The 16765-nt window shown below is 59.9% G+C and overlaps 1 protein-coding gene across 1 annotated transcript in view; it reads right to left on the bottom strand.

Annotated features, from left to right (window-relative positions):
* Positions 1 to 1494: 1494 nt before the first annotated feature.
* CMIP (c-Maf inducing protein) overlaps positions 1495 to 16765 on the bottom strand; it is an 86577-nt gene continuing 71306 nt past the window's right edge. The window contains exons 15-26 of the mRNA XM_077754170.1: positions 15233 to 15298; positions 14037 to 14063; positions 13772 to 13820; positions 11261 to 11368; positions 9120 to 9236; positions 7509 to 7649; positions 6739 to 6786; positions 5541 to 5687; positions 4567 to 4672; positions 3157 to 3294; positions 2394 to 2464; positions 1495 to 1518 (exon numbers count right to left, since the gene is read on the bottom strand). Coding sequence (XP_077610296.1) covers positions 1495 to 1518; positions 2394 to 2464; positions 3157 to 3294; positions 4567 to 4672; positions 5541 to 5687; positions 6739 to 6786; positions 7509 to 7649; positions 9120 to 9236; positions 11261 to 11368; positions 13772 to 13820; positions 14037 to 14063; positions 15233 to 15298 — 1042 coding nt within the window. The remainder of the gene's footprint in view (positions 1519 to 2393; positions 2465 to 3156; positions 3295 to 4566; positions 4673 to 5540; positions 5688 to 6738; positions 6787 to 7508; positions 7650 to 9119; positions 9237 to 11260; positions 11369 to 13771; positions 13821 to 14036; positions 14064 to 15232; positions 15299 to 16765) is intronic.

Raw genomic sequence — 16765 nt, 5'->3', positions numbered from 1 at the left:
AGACACAGGTCCCAGACCTGCAATTTGTCAACATTTCTTAAATAGGCGCATTATTTAAATCTTATGTACAACAAGAATCACTTTGCATAGCAATGGAGAGGACACAGGACGGTGCGATGACATGTCTGGGTTTTCTTGTCCCGATGGCGGGGGAGGGGAGCGAGTTCTCGGAGCCTCTGAGGAAGAAAGCACCCTGCCTCGGCCCTCGGGGCCCATCAGGGTCGTGTGATGGTGGCGTTGGAACGGACTTTTCCCACANGCGGGAAGCCCCGGGGGCGGGGCCCAGCGCTGCCACTTGCTGACCCGGGATGGGGCCCCCAGCCTCCTCATAGGCCCGGCTCGCAGGGCGGTGGTACCGGGGAGACCCTGGTCCGACCCAGGGCTGTGTCCCCCCACGGGCGGGACCATGCTCACTTTCCCCACTGCCCACAGCCCCCGCATCACTGGAGATGGGCAGGCGAACGCAGCCCGAGCGCCACAGACGCAGGTACCTGCGGGGTGGCGATTCGTCCCCCTCAGGATGCCCCCGTGTGGGGTCCGTCTAGACTATACGACTGCACTGCTCACACCTGCTCCTGCTCACGCCTGCTCTCCCTGCTCCTGCTCACACCTGCTCCTGCTCACACCTGCATCCTGCTCACCCCTGCTCCTGCTCACCCCTTCATCCTGCTCACCTATACTTCTGCTCACCCCTGCTTCCTGCTCACCCCTGCTTCCTGCTCACCCCTGCTCCTGCTCACACCTGCATCCTGCTCACACCTGCTCCTGCTCACCCCTGCTCCTGCTCACACCTGCAACCTGCTCACACCTGCTCCTGCTCACACCTGCGTCCTGCTCACCCTGCTCCTGCTCACACCTGCATCCTGCTCACCCCTGCTCCTGCTCACACCTGTGTCCTCACGCCTGCTCCTGCTCACCTTCATCCTGCTCACCCTGCTCCTGCTCACCCCTGCATCCTGCTTCACCCCTGCTCCTGCTCACACCAGAGTCCTGCTCACGCCTACTCCTGCTCACCCCTGCTCCTGCTCACCCCTGCGTCCTGCTCACCCCTGCTCCTGCTCCCACCTGCATCCTGCTTCACCCCTGCTCCTGCTCACGCCTGCGTCCTGCTCACGCCTGCTCCTGCTCGCCATCCCTGCCACCTAGATGCGCTTCCTCTCTTCCATCTGCGATAAACGGCTGGCCTTTTCTACACAGGCTTCACTGCACGGAGAGGGCTCACTGCTCCCTCCCTTTGCTCCGTCTCTTCCTGACCTTGGCCCACGTTCATGGCTCCTCCACCCGTGGCCCCCTGCTCCTCTGCTGCCCAGGCAGAGGCTGCAGACTGGGGGGCTGCCGTCACCTGTGTGACACTGTAAACAGTTCCTTAAGACAATCTCTCAAACCAGGAGACGGCAACACAGGCACGGCGGTTTCCAGGTCGTCCTGAGAAATGCGGCGTGGCTGCCTGGCCCAGCCCTCCCGTCCTCAGCGCTGGCGTACCTGCTGCCCCACTCACTCCCCACAGGGCAGCTGGTGCTGGACCCAGGTGATGGGGGCAGGAGGCTTCTGAAGGCCCAGCTCTATGAGCCCCCCAAGAAATGTGCCCCGCCTTTCCCCACTCAGATCCTCTTTCTTTCCCAAATTGTATCTTGCCAACCTAGCCCAGGCTGCCAGTCCAGGCTCTTAACCCGTGACTGCATCAGCCCTGTCCATGTTCTTCCTGTTTCTACTCTTGCCTGGACCACCCCCGGCGCCAGCAAAAAATCAGTTTTCCTGGTTAACAGCCATAACAGGCTTTTACGAGCATAACTCACTACATTGCTTAGAGCCTCTGAAAGCTTTCTACTGAACTTGGATGGAATCCAGAACCCTTCTGTGACCTATGAGGGCTTATTCAGTCTGGCCCAAGTCTATTCTCTCTTACTTTCTAGTTGCATTTGCTACAAAGTCAGTACAGGCCAACCCTTTCTGCCTCAGGACCTTTGCACTTGCTTTTCCTGTCACCCTTTGCATCCATCGCTTCTTGTCTTATAGGTCTCAGCTTATGCGGCCTCTATTTCAAAGGGACCATCCCTGATGATCACCAAACAGGCCCTTCCTATTTCCAATCTACCAATTCCCTGCTGGTTTCTTCTCTATCACTCCTTTCAACCTGCCATTAATTTATTTACTGACTTATCTGCTGGTGTAACAGCCTTTCCTGCTCCATGAGGGCAAAGCACCAGTGTCTACATGCCGACANTTCAACCTGCCATTAATTTATTTACTGACTTATCTGCTGGTGTAACAGCCTTTCCTGCTGGAGAATCAGCTCCATGAGGGCAAAGCACCAGTGTCTACATGCCGACGGATGGAAGGAAGGAAGGAGGGAAGGGAGGAAGGCAGGGAGAGAGGGAGGAGGGAGGAATTACCTTCAGATCTTCGTAGGTGTCAGCCGAGAGCTTGGTGCTGTTCATGTTTAAGCTGCAGAGACTCTTCATGGCTGTGCACGGACAGACAGACACGGCATTAGGTCAGTGAGACGCCCACAAGGGCTGCTGCAGGTGTGGGACAGTCAGGCTGGGGGCCGAGCACTGTGGCCGAGGCCCCTGTCCAGGAGGCGGGTGGGGAGGTGGAGTTTCAGGGACAGTTACAGGTAGGGCGCCAGCAGCGCCAAGTCTGTTTGAGGTGGGAGCTGGTCTGAATTGGGCTTGTATGTTCTCCCTGCCCTCTGAGCCTCCCTCCCTTCTGGTCCCTGTGTCAGGTCCCTGCACTGCTGCACCCCGCAGTTCTCCAGAGCATGCCTGCCACACCCCAGGTCAGCCCCAGTGGGCCAGGCCAGGCCCTTTCCCCCAGGGACGCTCTGGAAGGCTCCCCCAGGTGACCCAGGCCCCCCGCTTCTAGGAAACAGGCCTCAGACTTTGGATTGGTCGCAGGAGCCACCCGCTGGGGGTGCCATGCTTCGTCCCCCTCCTGGGGGCACTGAGCCAGGGGCGGTGTGACTCCAATGACAGTGTCCAAGTGTCCAAGGAGCACATTTGCANCCTATTTCCAATCTACCAATTCCCTGCTGGTTTCTTCTCTATCACTCCTTTCAACCTGCCATTAATTTATTTACTGACTTATCTGCTGGTGTAACAGCCTTTCCTGCTGGAGAATCAGCTCCATGAGGGCAAAGCACCAGTGTCTACATGCCGACGGATGGAAGGAAGGAAGGAGGGAAGGGAGGAAGGCAGGGAGAGAGGGAGGAGGGAGGAATTACCTTCAGATCTTCGTAGGTGTCAGCCGAGAGCTTGGTGCTGTTCATGTTTAAGCTGCAGAGACTCTTCATGGCTGTGCACGGACAGACAGACACGGCATTAGGTCAGTGAGACGCCCACAAGGGCTGCTGCAGGTGTGGGACAGTCAGGCTGGGGGCCGAGCACTGTGGCCGAGGCCCCTGTCCAGGAGGCGGGTGGGGAGGTGGAGTTTCAGGGACAGTTACAGGTAGGGCGCCAGCAGCGCCAAGTCTGTTTGAGGTGGGAGCTGGTCTGAATTGGGCTTGTATGTTCTCCCTGCCCTCTGAGCCTCCCTCCCTTCTGGTCCCTGTGTCAGGTCCCTGCACTGCTGCACCCCGCAGTTCTCCAGAGCATGCCTGCCACACCCCAGGTCAGCCCCAGTGGGCCAGGCCAGGCCCTTCCCCCAGGGACGCTCTGGAAGGCTCCCCCAGGTGACCCAGGCCCCCCGCTTCTAGGAAACAGGCCTCAGACTTTGGATTGGTCGCAGGAGCTACCCGCTGGGGGTGCCATGCTTCGTCCCCCTCCTGGGGGCACTGAGCCAGGGGCGGTGTGACTCCAATGACAGTGTCCAAGTGTCCAAGGAGCACATTTGCAGGAAAGTGTCCCCAAACCTCATCTTCTCTGCCCTCCATCACCCGTCTCCTGTCCCCGCCCCTCCTGAGCCATCTGGAATTTGCCAGCCACCCTGCAGGTGCCACGGCCACTGCCCAGCGTATCAACCTCCTCAGCCGATTCCTACCTACGTCCTGTACACCCAGATCCGGTCACCTCTCTGGGAAGCCCTCCTAGATTCCTCCCAGCGGGGGCACGGGGCCTCTTGTCTGCACCAGTGGGTGGGACGTGCGCACTGCAGTCTCCCAGGCTCAGCACCCAAGAGTCAGCTTTGGTAGAGTAGGGGCGGGGGGCAGGGATTGGCATTTCTGGGTCCTTGGGTGCTTTGTGACTATTCTGTTACGGCAAAGCTTCTCCATCTCTAACCGTTCGTGGGCAGCCACCTGGGCGTTCTGTGAAACTGCCCTGAGAATCCACGCATCTAGCCCTGGCTGCTGCCGGGCGGGGAGAGGGCAGCAGCGCACTAGACAACTTTCCCGAACCTGACCCCTTAGACAGGTATCTGGGATGCATGGGCACTCATTGGTTCGTTTTCTTCTAGAATGTAGGTTCCCTGAGGGCAGGGATTTTCCCCTATTTTGTTCCCAGCACCTAGAATGGTGCCTGGCACGCAGTAGGTGCTCAATGAGCACCTGTTGAATGCATACATGAATGCATGGACGCACGCCTGCATGATGTGGGCCCCGCCCACCCGGGCCACCCCCTCAGGACTCACAGCTGAGGGCCAGCAGGCCGGCGTCGGTCACGGGGGTCTCACACAGGTTCAGCACCTGGAGCATGGTGAGGTGTTCCGACAGCAGCCGCAGGCCGGCGTCTCCAAACTGTGGGGCACAGACCCGCTCAGCCCCGGGGATCACCAGCCTCCCCACGGCACTCAGGAAATGACTGCAAGGCTGGGGGCTGCGGTGGAGGAGGGCGGTGGGGACAGAGCCACGGCCTTCCAAGCCCGGCGGGGGCGGGGGAGTCTGGGCTGCTCTCGCTTCTCTCCAAAGACTCAAATGCTTCTCCTGAACTGGCTTTGAGTCCAGCTTCTGCTGGTGGGATGGGGGCCAGGCAAGGGCCCTTCCCAGGAGTGGGTCTTGCTGTCTGTCAAGGAGGCTCTGAACTCTGTGACTCCAGCTACAAGTGAGGGCCAGGGCAGCCTTTTCCCGGGCAGGAGGGTCTGGAAGGCAGACTGCCGGAGCACCGGGGTCTCTTCTGTAAAAGGAGGGCTCTGGCGGGGCGTATACATCACGGGTGCGGGGTGGAGACCGTGCGCTGACCCACGCGAGGTGCTTAACAGCACATGTGATACAGAGCACGGGCGGCAGGCATCGGTGTGCTGTGGCTGTTGTCACCACAGGAAGACTCACGAGCTGCCACGTGCCGCAGGCAGGCGTGGGAGACCAGCGTCCCGTCTCGGCCCTGCCTCTCGGGGCTTCTAAGACTTTGCCGGGCACATTCCTGCCCTGGGCCTCAGCGGCTCCAACTGTGAAAGGGGCCGCTGGCCTTCATAAGGTCCTAAATGTCCTCTGGCCTGGGGAGGGGTGAGGTAATAGGAGACTGGGCCCTGGGCTCTGGGCAGTGAGGCCAGTCCCGGGGGGCGGGGAGGGTGGGGCGCAGAGCAGGGCCGCACAGGGGTGTGTGAAGGTGGGCGCAGGACGCAGGGAGCGGGTGGGGGAGAGCAGGCTGCTGGCAGGCAGTGTGTACCTGAGTGGACCACAGGTTCAGCTGCTTGAGAGAAGGCAGTTTGATGAGGTGCTCAGCACAGGCGCTGGTCACGTTGGTGAAGGCCAGACTGAGGTTCTCCAGGTTTCCGAAAGAGCCAGAGCTCAGCAAACGAGCCAAGTCGGCGTCCTGGAAGCAGACAGGCAGTGGGTCCTCAGGGAAGGCGCGGGGCGGCCAGGAGCTCCGGAGAGCCCTCCGCACCCGTCTCCATCCCCTTCCCTTGCCCCGCAGACAGCGGCACCGGGGCGACGGTGCGGCTCAGGCGCGGCTCAGGCGGCAGGACCGAGGGGGTGCTGGGGGCGGCTGCCCCCACCTCCCTGTGGGGGGGGGGGCGGGCAGAAAGCCTCCAGGGCCGTGACTCACACCCTGAGTCACCGGCTGGGGTGCTCCGAGGCGCGTCCCTCCCACGGGCGTGCATGAGTGCGCACGAGTGTGTGCGCCTGGCCGGCCCCCCTCCCAGGCCGCAGCTTGTGGCCTTTGCCCACCTGCAAACACTGAGGTCCCCTCACCTCCAAGGCCTCTGGAGACCCACACGTGTGGGCCCAGACCACGAGGCCGCTGAGGGGAGTATCTGCTCCCCAATCCATCTTAGTGGTCGATTCCTGGGGTTGGAGCTGCCACAGGGCCACACCAAGTTAGGGCTAACCTCCCAGCTAGCTGTGGCTGTGTGCTGAGTCTGGACAATGGTATAGAGGGAGCTGTGTCTGGGGGAACTTTCAGGAAAGTCCTTAAAGGGAAGGGGCATGTCCTTCTTTGCTCTTCTTCCTTCTGCTGGCTTGAATGGAGACCTGATGGCTACAGCACGAGGAGCCTTTTGGGACCATGAGGCAGTCACCTCATGCCAAGGACAGCAGCGCAGGACAGAGGGAACTAAGATCCATGAGGACCTTGTAAACGGGGTGGAAAGAGGCCCAACCTCACAGTGCTGTCGTGGTGATAAAATTAACAGTCTTGCATCTGGTACGCAAGTGCTCACCGTATATACGAGCTGTTATTACTATTACTAACTATTCACATGTTAACATTAACATCAACGACACTCTTGATTGCGCTTGGTTCCCTGCCCGCTGGCTCCCTCCTGGGAAAGCTGGCGTGTCAAGTGCCGTGGGGTCCCTCATCAGGGAGGCCTAACCGCCTTCTTCCCTCTACCCAGCCCCACAGGACGATAAAACCAACTCACCGTGGACTTGGAGGGCAGTGTTAGCCTGGTGGGCCCGCCTTTCCTTTGCTGCAACAGAAATCAGACTGATTACGCCACATTCTTTCCCCTGAGCTTCCAGCCGGCACCCCCTTCCCCTCTAACACCAGGCACAGCGCCATTTTTATTTCTCGGTGGTAGAAGGCAACATGGCGGCCTTGGTCTCCGGGGGCAGATCCTGAGATAAGGCTTGGATGCAGCTGGTTTATCAGAGAGGGAACCCCAGGAAGCACTGGCAGAAGAGTGGGGACGTGAGACGGCGAAGGCCCCTCCAGGGAGCGTTAGTGCGCGGCTACGGGGCGGGGGGGAGGGGAGGCTCTGGGAAACAAACAGTGGAGGTCATGTCACGGAGGGTCCCGCCTATGCGGAGAGGGAGCTGGAGTATTTATACCCCTCTCCTATCGAGAGAGTGAGAACTGCTCCAGGAGACCAGGGAGGTGTGAGTTCACCACCACCCCGAAGCCCAGGCCTGGGGCACTTAAAGGGCCTATGGGATGCAGGGAGGGAGGCAACGACTGCCGTGCAGGGCTCTGGGGGTGACAGGAGCCCTGTCACCTGGCTGGGCCTCGTAGGAGCTGCGTGACTTTGGGCCACTGACTTGATGTCTCTGTGATGATCTGGAACACCTCAGGTAGAGGTCCTGGCCTCTCGGGGTCTGGAGGAGGGCTCACCGAGATAGAGGCCCACGGAGGTGTGGGGGGCCCGGGCCCTGCCCCCTGGCACGCGCCCCCGAGGCCGGGCTGTGGACTCACCAGCTCCTTCAGCTCCCGCTGCCGGTCGCACAGCTGCTCGTACATGCGCTTGCCCACGCCCGTGCTCTCCAGGGTCGAGATGATCTGCAGCTGGGTGTCGTTGTTATCGATGATGTTGTACTCCAGCATCAGGCACAAGATCTGTCCGAGAGCAGGGGAGGTGCGTTACAGGCAGGGCGGCTCCGTGAAGGCACGGAGGGCCGAACCCTCAGCCTGTGTCAGCGGCCCCGCACGCCAGAGAGAGGGGTTCATGGCTAAGCTCCGCACACTCCGCATGCCCAAGATCTAATCCTGAAAATGAGGAACCACACTCTCCCCTCTCTGCCCTTCTGGCTGGGTGACACTGGGCAAGTCACGTACGCAGCTTCCCATCTGTACAATGGGAACATTCGCGCACAGTCAGCTGGGCACAGAGCAGGCTCTTGGCAAACGCACGAAGAAATGATGCGTGCTACGACCTCAACAGTTGGGACAGAGCCCCAAAGACAGGACACCTCTCTCCATCCCTAGTTATCTCCTCCACCCCCGTGCCTGGCACATGGTTGGCACACAAGACATGCTCAGAATTAAACTGGAGCCCTGGGGGACATCTGCGACACACAGCCTCCTGGAGCCTCGGGCAGCCGACGTGCTCTCTGTTCCCCGGCCCCCCAGCCCAGGATTAGCACGCGCAGCCCTTTCCGGGGGCTTCTCCCTTGCCGAGGAAAGCCTGCCCAGCCTGGGCCCTCACAGCATGGCTCACCGGCCCCCTGGCTCCCTGCTCACCCCTGTCCTGCAAGCCCCCTGCGCAAGCATCTGGATAAACCTCCAAGATCCTCACCAGGGCCTCTGGGCACTTAGTAGGCTCTTTGGGCACATCCACGGAAATCCCCAAGCCCCTGACTCAGCCGTCCTGACCTCCTCCTGCTGCCCTGGCCGGCTGCCTGATCCCGCCCTCTTGTTAACTCCTCAGCCCCTAAATCTGACGGTAACGCTTGCTGGCAGGGAAGCTCTGGGCCTCAGATTCTCTGATGCTCTGCCCACCATGAGGTGTTCTAATCCCCATCCCCGTGACTGCCGGCCGGCACTTCCCATGGGTGAGGTGTGGCAAAGCGATGCTGCCTGACCCTGGGGCCGCACCAGAAGGGGCAATACGGCTTCTGCATCCTGTCTTTGGACAGTGGCTCTGGGGGCTTCTGGGGACTTTGGGAGGCGGCGGGGAGGAAGTGGGCCGGGCATGTGCTCCCCGGGGACAGAAGCTGCTTCACTGACAGAGGCCTGGAGTCCCAGCTCGTCCCACCTCTCCATGAGAGACCCAGGGTGAGAACTTGTCAGCTGAGCCCAGTCACCCCCAGATCTGTGAGCCAAATAAATGTCATTGTTTTGAGCCCCCACCGGGGTGGTCTGCTCTGTGGCAACACACAAATGGACAGAAACCTCCCCTGACTATAAGTGAAAGGGATAAACTGTGGCGGGCGGTGGGGAGGGGCCTCCTGCTACACTTGGGAGAGGCTGGGCCGTGCCTCCCACCTCCCCAGCCCCCCCTCCCCCGCTGTGTATCCAGCTGCCCCACCAGCCCTGGGGTCCTACAAGGTGCCCAGACAATGGCCAGGGGCACGGCCAGCTCCTTACCTCCACCATGGTCTGGTTCCCCCTCAGCGCCAGGAGCATGCAGGGCCCCAGCTTGTTTTCCGCCAGGGAGAGCAGGAATTTTTTGGTCTTGTAACAGGAGCCCATGAGGATGTGCACCTACAGGGGAGACGGCCCACGTGAAGGGTGGTGACCACCGCGGGGCCGCAGCCTGGGATGCCTGCCGCTGGCACGCGGAAGGATTCCAAAAACAGAACACCCCCCACAACAGCCTCTCTGGACACCAGATCTGAAACGATCGTCAGACCCCCTCCGCTCCCCCACTCCGTGGCAGATGCTCCAGTGAGCTGATCACCAGGGACGGGTCCTAGAGGATTCCACGCATGGAAGAGACTGGGAGCGTCAGATTCAGGGAGTGGGGTGGGGCGGGGGGTTAGTGTTTCGGGGGTACGGCACCACGCAGGACAGAGAACGGGAGGGAGCCCCGCCTTGCCTTCCCCAGTGCCGAGGAGCTCCACAGGTATTCTGAGCCATCGCCTGCCCCAGAGACCCAGGAACTGGCAAATTCTGCTCCACTGGGCTACACGCAGGGCAGCCACTAAGAAAGCAGTGTTTCTGGTGTCTCTGGAGCGGGACCCAAGGGCAGGGACCCCAAGCAACAGGGCTGCTTCGTGTGCTCTTCTCTGACTTTGTGCAATAGCAAATGCCCTTCCACGGTCGGAAGCAGCAGCCTAATCAAGGGGACCTCTCCTGCGCCCCGCGTCTCCATAGAAACGGTGCGTTGCCATCCCAGGGGCTGCCTGCCTCCTTTTCCACGTATATCTTTTCCGCTCCTTCATTAGCAACTCCGGCACACAGACGCAATCTCTCACACGGGGAAGCTGCCAGCCCCCCCCCCCCGTTCTCTTGCACTGAGACCCCGCATCAAGGGGTGGGGGGGGCACCGGCTGTTGCCATGGTGAAGCTGTGACATTAGGAGAGCCCTCGTGAGTGGGGAGGAGGGGTGCACTTCCAGGATGCACAGGGCACTCGAGAGGCACTCGTCAGGCAGTGGGTGAGGAGTGGAGAGCCAGTGCGTAAGGAAAATGATCTAAAAATAAGTCCCTTTCAAGAAAGGTTCCAGAGGCAGTGCCGGATCTGTCGTCACTGCGGGGAGCTTTGCAAGCCATGGGCCCTGCTGGCCTGGTGGCCCAGCAGAGAGAAGACCAACCACAAGCGTCACTTCTGGGCGGGCTGTGCGCTAGGCCCTGGCTGGGCGCCCTGTGACTGCTACTGCAGGCGATCGCCTGGTGATCCTGAGAAGCCAACGCTCCACTCCGCTGTACAGACGAGGGGGCGAAGCCCCGCCCAACCAGTGAGCCCGGCAATCATGTTTCTCGCCGTCAGGAACACGCCTGGTCACAGAGCCCGGCCGGGACGGCTGAGGTCACTGGCCGCCTGGAGGACAGGCTGTGCTCCAGGAGACAGTCATGCTGCCGCTACAAGAAGGGGTGGGCTCCGGACAGCGTGGGCTCCGTCACGGGAGGGACCTGGAGGCTGAAAGCCTGTGTGGCCTCAGGCAAGTCGCTGCACCTGTCCAGAGCTGCCTCAGTACAGGCATGCTTATGGGGCAAGGCTGAAGATCAAGACGACACAGTGCATGCGAGTTGCCCAACACCGTATCCGGCACAAAGAAAGTGCTGGAAGTCACCGTGGGTGCTCTGTTATTGGTTTGGTGACATCAGATCTCTCACCTCTCAGGGGAGATGACCATCCTGACCTTGACATCTCATCACAAAGGTCAGGCGAGCTGGGGGGGAGGGGGGTCTGCAGTGCCTTCTAGAATCCCTGAGCACACTAAGCACTCAGTAGCTCCATCTGACCATTGCCACTACAGTGAGCCGTGTGAGCTGGGGCAGTGAGCGCCTCGGGCTCTGGCCGCCTGTCTGTAAAGTGGGGTAACACTAAGCGTCACCTCCTGACGGAGCTGAGTGAGACGCCGTGAGAGCAGGAATCGCACGCCCTTGGTCTGGTGCCTGCTCAGGTGAGAGGCCCAAAGTGATGCTCATGGTCCCCGTCTTCATCACCACCTTCCTCTTCGGCTCTGATGTCCTCTGGAAATTCCCAGGCCGGCCACTGCCGGGCCAGGACAGCGCTGGTGCTTGTCAGGAGGGGCAAACACTGAGGGGTCCTGTCCCACCTACCATGCTGGCGAACAGCTCCCCGTCATCGTCACAGGCCACCCCTCCGGGGCTGTAGAGCTGAAACCAGCCGTCTTTTCCCGCCCGCACACTCAGCAGGCACGAATGCACCTGCGGCAGAGAAGGGGCACAGCAGTCAGCCCTATCATGCAAACGATAAAGGCTCAGACAAGTCCTGCACTTACGAAACCCGTTTAACTTCTTGCCCAGCGACTCCCACCTCCTACTAAATTCTGCAGGAGGCCTGTTGGAAAAAATTGGAGCTTTCATAAACCAGGAACTCTAGCCATTCCCCATCAGCTCCGCGGGACAGAGGGTCAGGCCTGGCTTGGTTAGCTGCCCTGAATAAAGCAAGTCTGCGGCCAAATCAGGAAGAAGAGAAGCTCAAAGCTCTGCTGCTTCAATTCAGTCCGCTTTTCTGTGCCGTTTTGGGGATGCAGGGGGCAGCTCTTTCTCCTCTCTTCTCTCTACACCTCTAAGTCCCTGTCTCCTACTCTCTGCCCTCAGCTCTCTGCACCTCTGTACTGCTCTCTCTGGACATCTGCCCCCTCCACCACTGGGGTCTGTCTTCTGCCCTCACTAGGTGTCCTCTGATTCACTTTCTGAATCTCTTCCTCTCCCTGGAAGGCACTCTGTCCAGGGTGGGGTGGTTTCATGCACACGCACAGTTCTCTCTGGGTCTCAACTGCCTCCCCAGAGTTCCGTGTGTGGGTGGGTGGGNGGGGGAGAAATTCCATCCATATCCACCGGGCCTCTACTCTAGCTGCAGAGAGAGAGAGAGAAACAAAGGCCTTTGTTTCTTACCCTCCTCTCTGTCCTCAGAACAAAGCTCAGAGAATGCCTGATCATTTCCTTCAGGAGTGAAGGACAGTTTGCTGCCAAAAGCCACTTACTCACAGATATTCAACTGATCACAACCCACACACAAGTAAACAGAAAACAGAGGCGGTGGGGCTTTGATTTTTTTCCCTCTGAATTGGAAAAATATCAAATGTTAATTTGTCTACTTCAAAGAAATAGGGAATCAAGAGTATGAAACTCTATTCAGCAAATGTATCAAACAGTTTAGAACGCCGACTTCTTTAGGAGGGAAAAGGTGGGAGGGAGAGAGGGGAAGAGAAACAGAATCAAAGGAAGAGGCACAGAGGAGCCGGGGTGCAGGGCCTGGCGAGGGGCCTGCGGGGCGGGGCCTGCTGGGGACTGGGGGTGGGGGGGCCCAAGACTGGCCTGGCCCCTGGCTCACCAGTCCCCCAGGGCCTCCCGGACGGTACCGGGCTTGGAAAGTTTCCACCCAGCACTTGGCTCTGCTTCTCCGCTCTGGGAAGCAGCTGGGACCACTTTTATTCTTCAACTTCAAAGTTTGTGTCTGAAATAAGGCTCCCTTTCCAGGGGAATTCTGAGAATCTGTCTTCGCATGCAGCGAGGAAGGGCTTGGCGCAGCCCGGGCCTGCCCATCTACCATTTCTGCTTTTTCCCATTGCAGCCAAGGACCACTTTTGGAATCAGGGTTTAGAATCAAGGTGTTCTAGAACTAGATTTTTCTAGAACTATGTTTTACAGCGGGGCCTGAAGAGAATATATTCTGGTTTCATCAGGAAGAAGAACCCTTTCCTCCTCTGCCTGTCCTTACCTCCCGCTCTAATGGCGGTCTGTCCCCACCTGGAAGCCAGATCCCCGGTCACATCCCAGGCTCCATGAACGCGGAGAAGGGGCTGTTAGCGCCTCGGGGCAGGGCCAGCGGGAGTCCCCCTCATGTCTGCAGCCCCGTCTGGCCCTGGCTATGGAATAGGCTCTGGAGCCGGACTCCCTGGGTTTGGGCCCTGCCTTGGCCAGGAACCAGCCGTGTGGCCAAGGAGATGTCACTCAACTTTAAAAGGAGGGTAATTCCGGTGTAAACAGGATTGAGGGCAGACCCCTCCCCCTCGTGGTTGTGGCAGACTCAAGGAGAAAACGCACATGCCCGACAACGGGGTGTGTGAGCACCTGACCGAGGCCAGGTGTGGCCACCCCAAAGCAGTGGATGGAGGATCCCAGGCCCCGCGAGTCCTTGCTCACACAGCCTCGGGGGGAAAGCCAACCTCTCCCTGAAGCCCAGACACGGGAGGGACAGAGTGGCCCTTCAGAGGCCCTCAGCCACCGTGCCCAGGAGACGAACCCCGGCTCAGAGCCCAGCTCAGAGGTCTTCCCTGGCCTGTGGGTTGTCGGAACGGCAGGCCGAAGAGGAGCCGGCGCTCTCCTGGGGTGTCTGGGAGCCCGTGCCAACCCCCAACATGGCTTGTGCCCCAAGAAACCACCAGATGGTGGGAAATCAGCTCTGTCAGCCTGAGTTCACAGTAAAGGGCTGATATCAGGGGCCAGGCACCCCCATCACGGGGGGCGGCTGTGTTCATGCACCAGGCAAGGAGCCCGGGGGAGACAGGGAGGCCCCGACAGAACCACAGAAGGCTCGAGAGGCCCACAGGCGTCCTGCTGCAGCCCTGACAGGGTGCCTTTGAGAGACGGCGGAGGCCTCACCTCTTGTCGCGGGTCTTCAGCGAACCTCTGAATCACGTACTTCAGCTCCCTGAAAGACACGGGGTCAGGGCAGAGTCACTGCCAGGGCCCTGGCTTGCGGGGACCGTGACGGGGGCTGAGGGAGGGCCGGGGCGCAGCGGGCTGCTGAGGTCAGGTAGCAGCTGGGCAGGCCTGGCCATGCAGGTGACTGAGGACGGGCTGAAGGAGGGCAGAGAGCACGTTCGAGGCCCGAAGAAGGTAACGTGGGCGGTGCCCAAATACTCACTTGGTGAACTTCTCGTGTGCGAGAGCTCTGTAACAAAAACAAAGGGAAGCCGCAGTTAGCGGGGTGCTTTCGAAACCCTCAGTGACCCAAAGATCCTCCTCTGGGGACGGTAAGGCCTCATGTCTGATCCGAAGGAGGAGGCTGTCAGGGACACATAGACATTTGTCCCTCTTTGAAACGGCAAAGCAAACGCCTCCTCGAACGAGGCCAAGATCCTGGCGACGGGAGCACAGGGAGCCCCACACGGCCCGGGTCCCACACCTGAGGTGCTGAGCAGGTGCGCGCGCGTGTGCACGCGGGCACCGGCGACCCAGGTGTGCACACTAATTGTTCCACCATTAAGGCGCGGACGCGCTAATTACCGCCGTGCCTCAGAGGGGCATTTGGGGACCGTTCTCCCAGTGAATTGCATCATGGGCCCACTGTCATGTGTGTCCCCGGGGCTATGGGGACAGCAAGTACAGCCAGTGACGCCACTGCTCTTTGGAGACAGCCGTGGCTCTCAGGAGTCGGATTTCTCCGGTCTCGAGTCCTGGGGGCCCCGGGGACGGGCCAGGCCAGCAAATGGGGCAATTACCAGGTATAATGTCCCCCTCGGAGAGCCGCATTTCATAAACACAGGCTCGTTAATCGGCTCCTGAGAGAGCCCTGAGCTGCCTCCTGAGGCCTGGCTTTTCCACATCTGTCAAAACAGAGACCTGGAGGCATTTTAGGGCCTGGTAATTCAGACAAAAGCCTTCTCCTCGGGCCATTATCCATCAGACAGTTTTCCCCCGATTTTCCTGTGATAAATTCAATATTGGAGGAGGGGCTGGCAGAAGAGAGACGGAGGGTCCATTTCTGGCCCAACTCATGGCAGAACACAAGCTAATAATCGTAATGGGGGCAGTGAGAGAGCTTTCAGCACATGGCGGGGTGGCGCAGAGAGCAATTCCACGTGCATTATCTGCCGTTTTCGCTGTGGCCACTGGAGAGAGCACAGGTGGCGTCCCTACCCCCACCTGAAGCCGAATAGAGATCGCTAACTTGCCTGCACGGACGCATGGTGGGGAGGGCTCAGTGAGTCCTCGTATGGGTGCCCTGAGGGAGCCTCCCCGGGTTTTGGGGTGGGGATCGGGGTGCCTCCCCAGGGGTCCCACAGCTGAGGACCAGCCTCTTCCCCCCCCCNCTGGGTCAGAGGCGGGTGGGGGACTCACTCTTTGGGGAATGGAATGGGTTGAAGCAAGCTGGCCAGAGATGGTCTCCAGTCGTCGTAGTCCGACCTAGAGAGAGAAGGGGCAACTGTCAGGCTGGGACCCTGCGTGGTCACACGTGGCCCAGGACGGGGCGAGGGTCTGGCAGGGGCTCGCGGACCCTGCTCCAGCCGCCACCGGCCTCCAGGGAGCTGGGAAGATGAGCGGCTGCCGTGTGCCGGCCTGACAGACAGAACCGTCCAGACACTTCCTCCTGGCCCCCTGGGCCTTCGTCCCTCCTCACCTCTGCACCCAGGTTACCAGGTCACTGTTCCTTCCCCACTTTGAATCATCGGGCGGAAATCCTGACCCAGCACCTTAGAGCGTGTCTGGGTTTGGAGACACAGGTGCGGTGAGGGAACGATGGGGCCGCCGGGAGACCGGGACACACACACACACACAGAGACAAGACCCTGTGAGGACACGGGAAGAAGTGACTGCAAGCGCAACAGAGCGGCCTCGGACAAAACCAATCCCACACCATCAGCTCAGAGTTCCGGCCTCCAGAACCGGGAGAAAACAGGTTTGTGTTGTGGACGCCACCCTTCTGTGTAATTCTGTCGGGGCCGCCCCGGCAGACGGGCCCGGGGGACTTATGAGGGGAATGCAGAGGCGTTCTCATCTTTGACCAGAACCCGGTGGGCAGATTTATAGACTGATTCATACAAAACATAAAAATGATACACTGTTCATGTGCGGTTTGGGGCGACCCTCCTGATTTATCCGACGCTTCCACTCTTCTGCCACATAACGGCGGTTTTCTTCTAAACAGTCCCTGTCCGCGGCGCCTGGGGGGCTCAGTCAGCTGAGCGTCTGACTTCATCTCAGGTCGTGATCTCAGTGTTCCTGAGCTGGAGCCCTGCGTCAGGCTCTGCGTTGACACTGTGGAGCCTGCTTGGGATTCGTTCTGTCTCCTCCTCTCCAGCCCTCCCCTGCTCGCACTCTCTCTCTCTCTCAAAATAAATAAATAAACTGAAAAAAAACAAAAGTTCCCTGCTAACGACGGTAATGACAATGGTGATAATAACAGTAATGAAACAAATACCAGCAGCGGCGACCTTACTGGCACGTGGTGCACGCGCTCCGTTATGCCAAGAACTTCACCTGTTTACTCTTCACAGTGAACATCAGCGTCACTCAACCGATGAGGAACTCGTGGCTCCGAGAAGGTAGCTGTGCGGTAACGCTGCTGTGGGGGATGGGAGGTCAGGTCCAGGCTCCTGCCAGCTCTGACGGGTGGCGGCTGAGGCCTTGGGTGAGACCAGGCCCTGGAGGCTGACTGTCCCCGAGCAGGGACACTGGCAGGAATGACCACGGCGGCTGCGATGTGCTGAGCATGCATGGTAAGACCACGGGATCAGCCCAACGACCGCCACCCACCACGAGTCTGCATTCTAGGCAGGGAGCAGCTGAGCAGCAGGTGGGGTGGAGAGAGGTCCCCGGCACAGCCGCCCCCCCCCCCCCCCACAGCAGAGGCACAGCCGGACCCTGGGAGCC

This window comes from Crocuta crocuta, unplaced genomic scaffold (genome assembly GCF_008692635.1).
Source record: "Crocuta crocuta isolate KB4526 unplaced genomic scaffold, BGI_CrCroc_1.0 scaffold61, whole genome shotgun sequence".
Taxonomy (NCBI): Eukaryota; Metazoa; Chordata; class Mammalia; order Carnivora; family Hyaenidae; genus Crocuta; species Crocuta crocuta.
The sequence above is the reverse complement of the archived record's forward strand: the minus strand, read 5'-3'. Positions and strand labels throughout refer to the sequence as shown.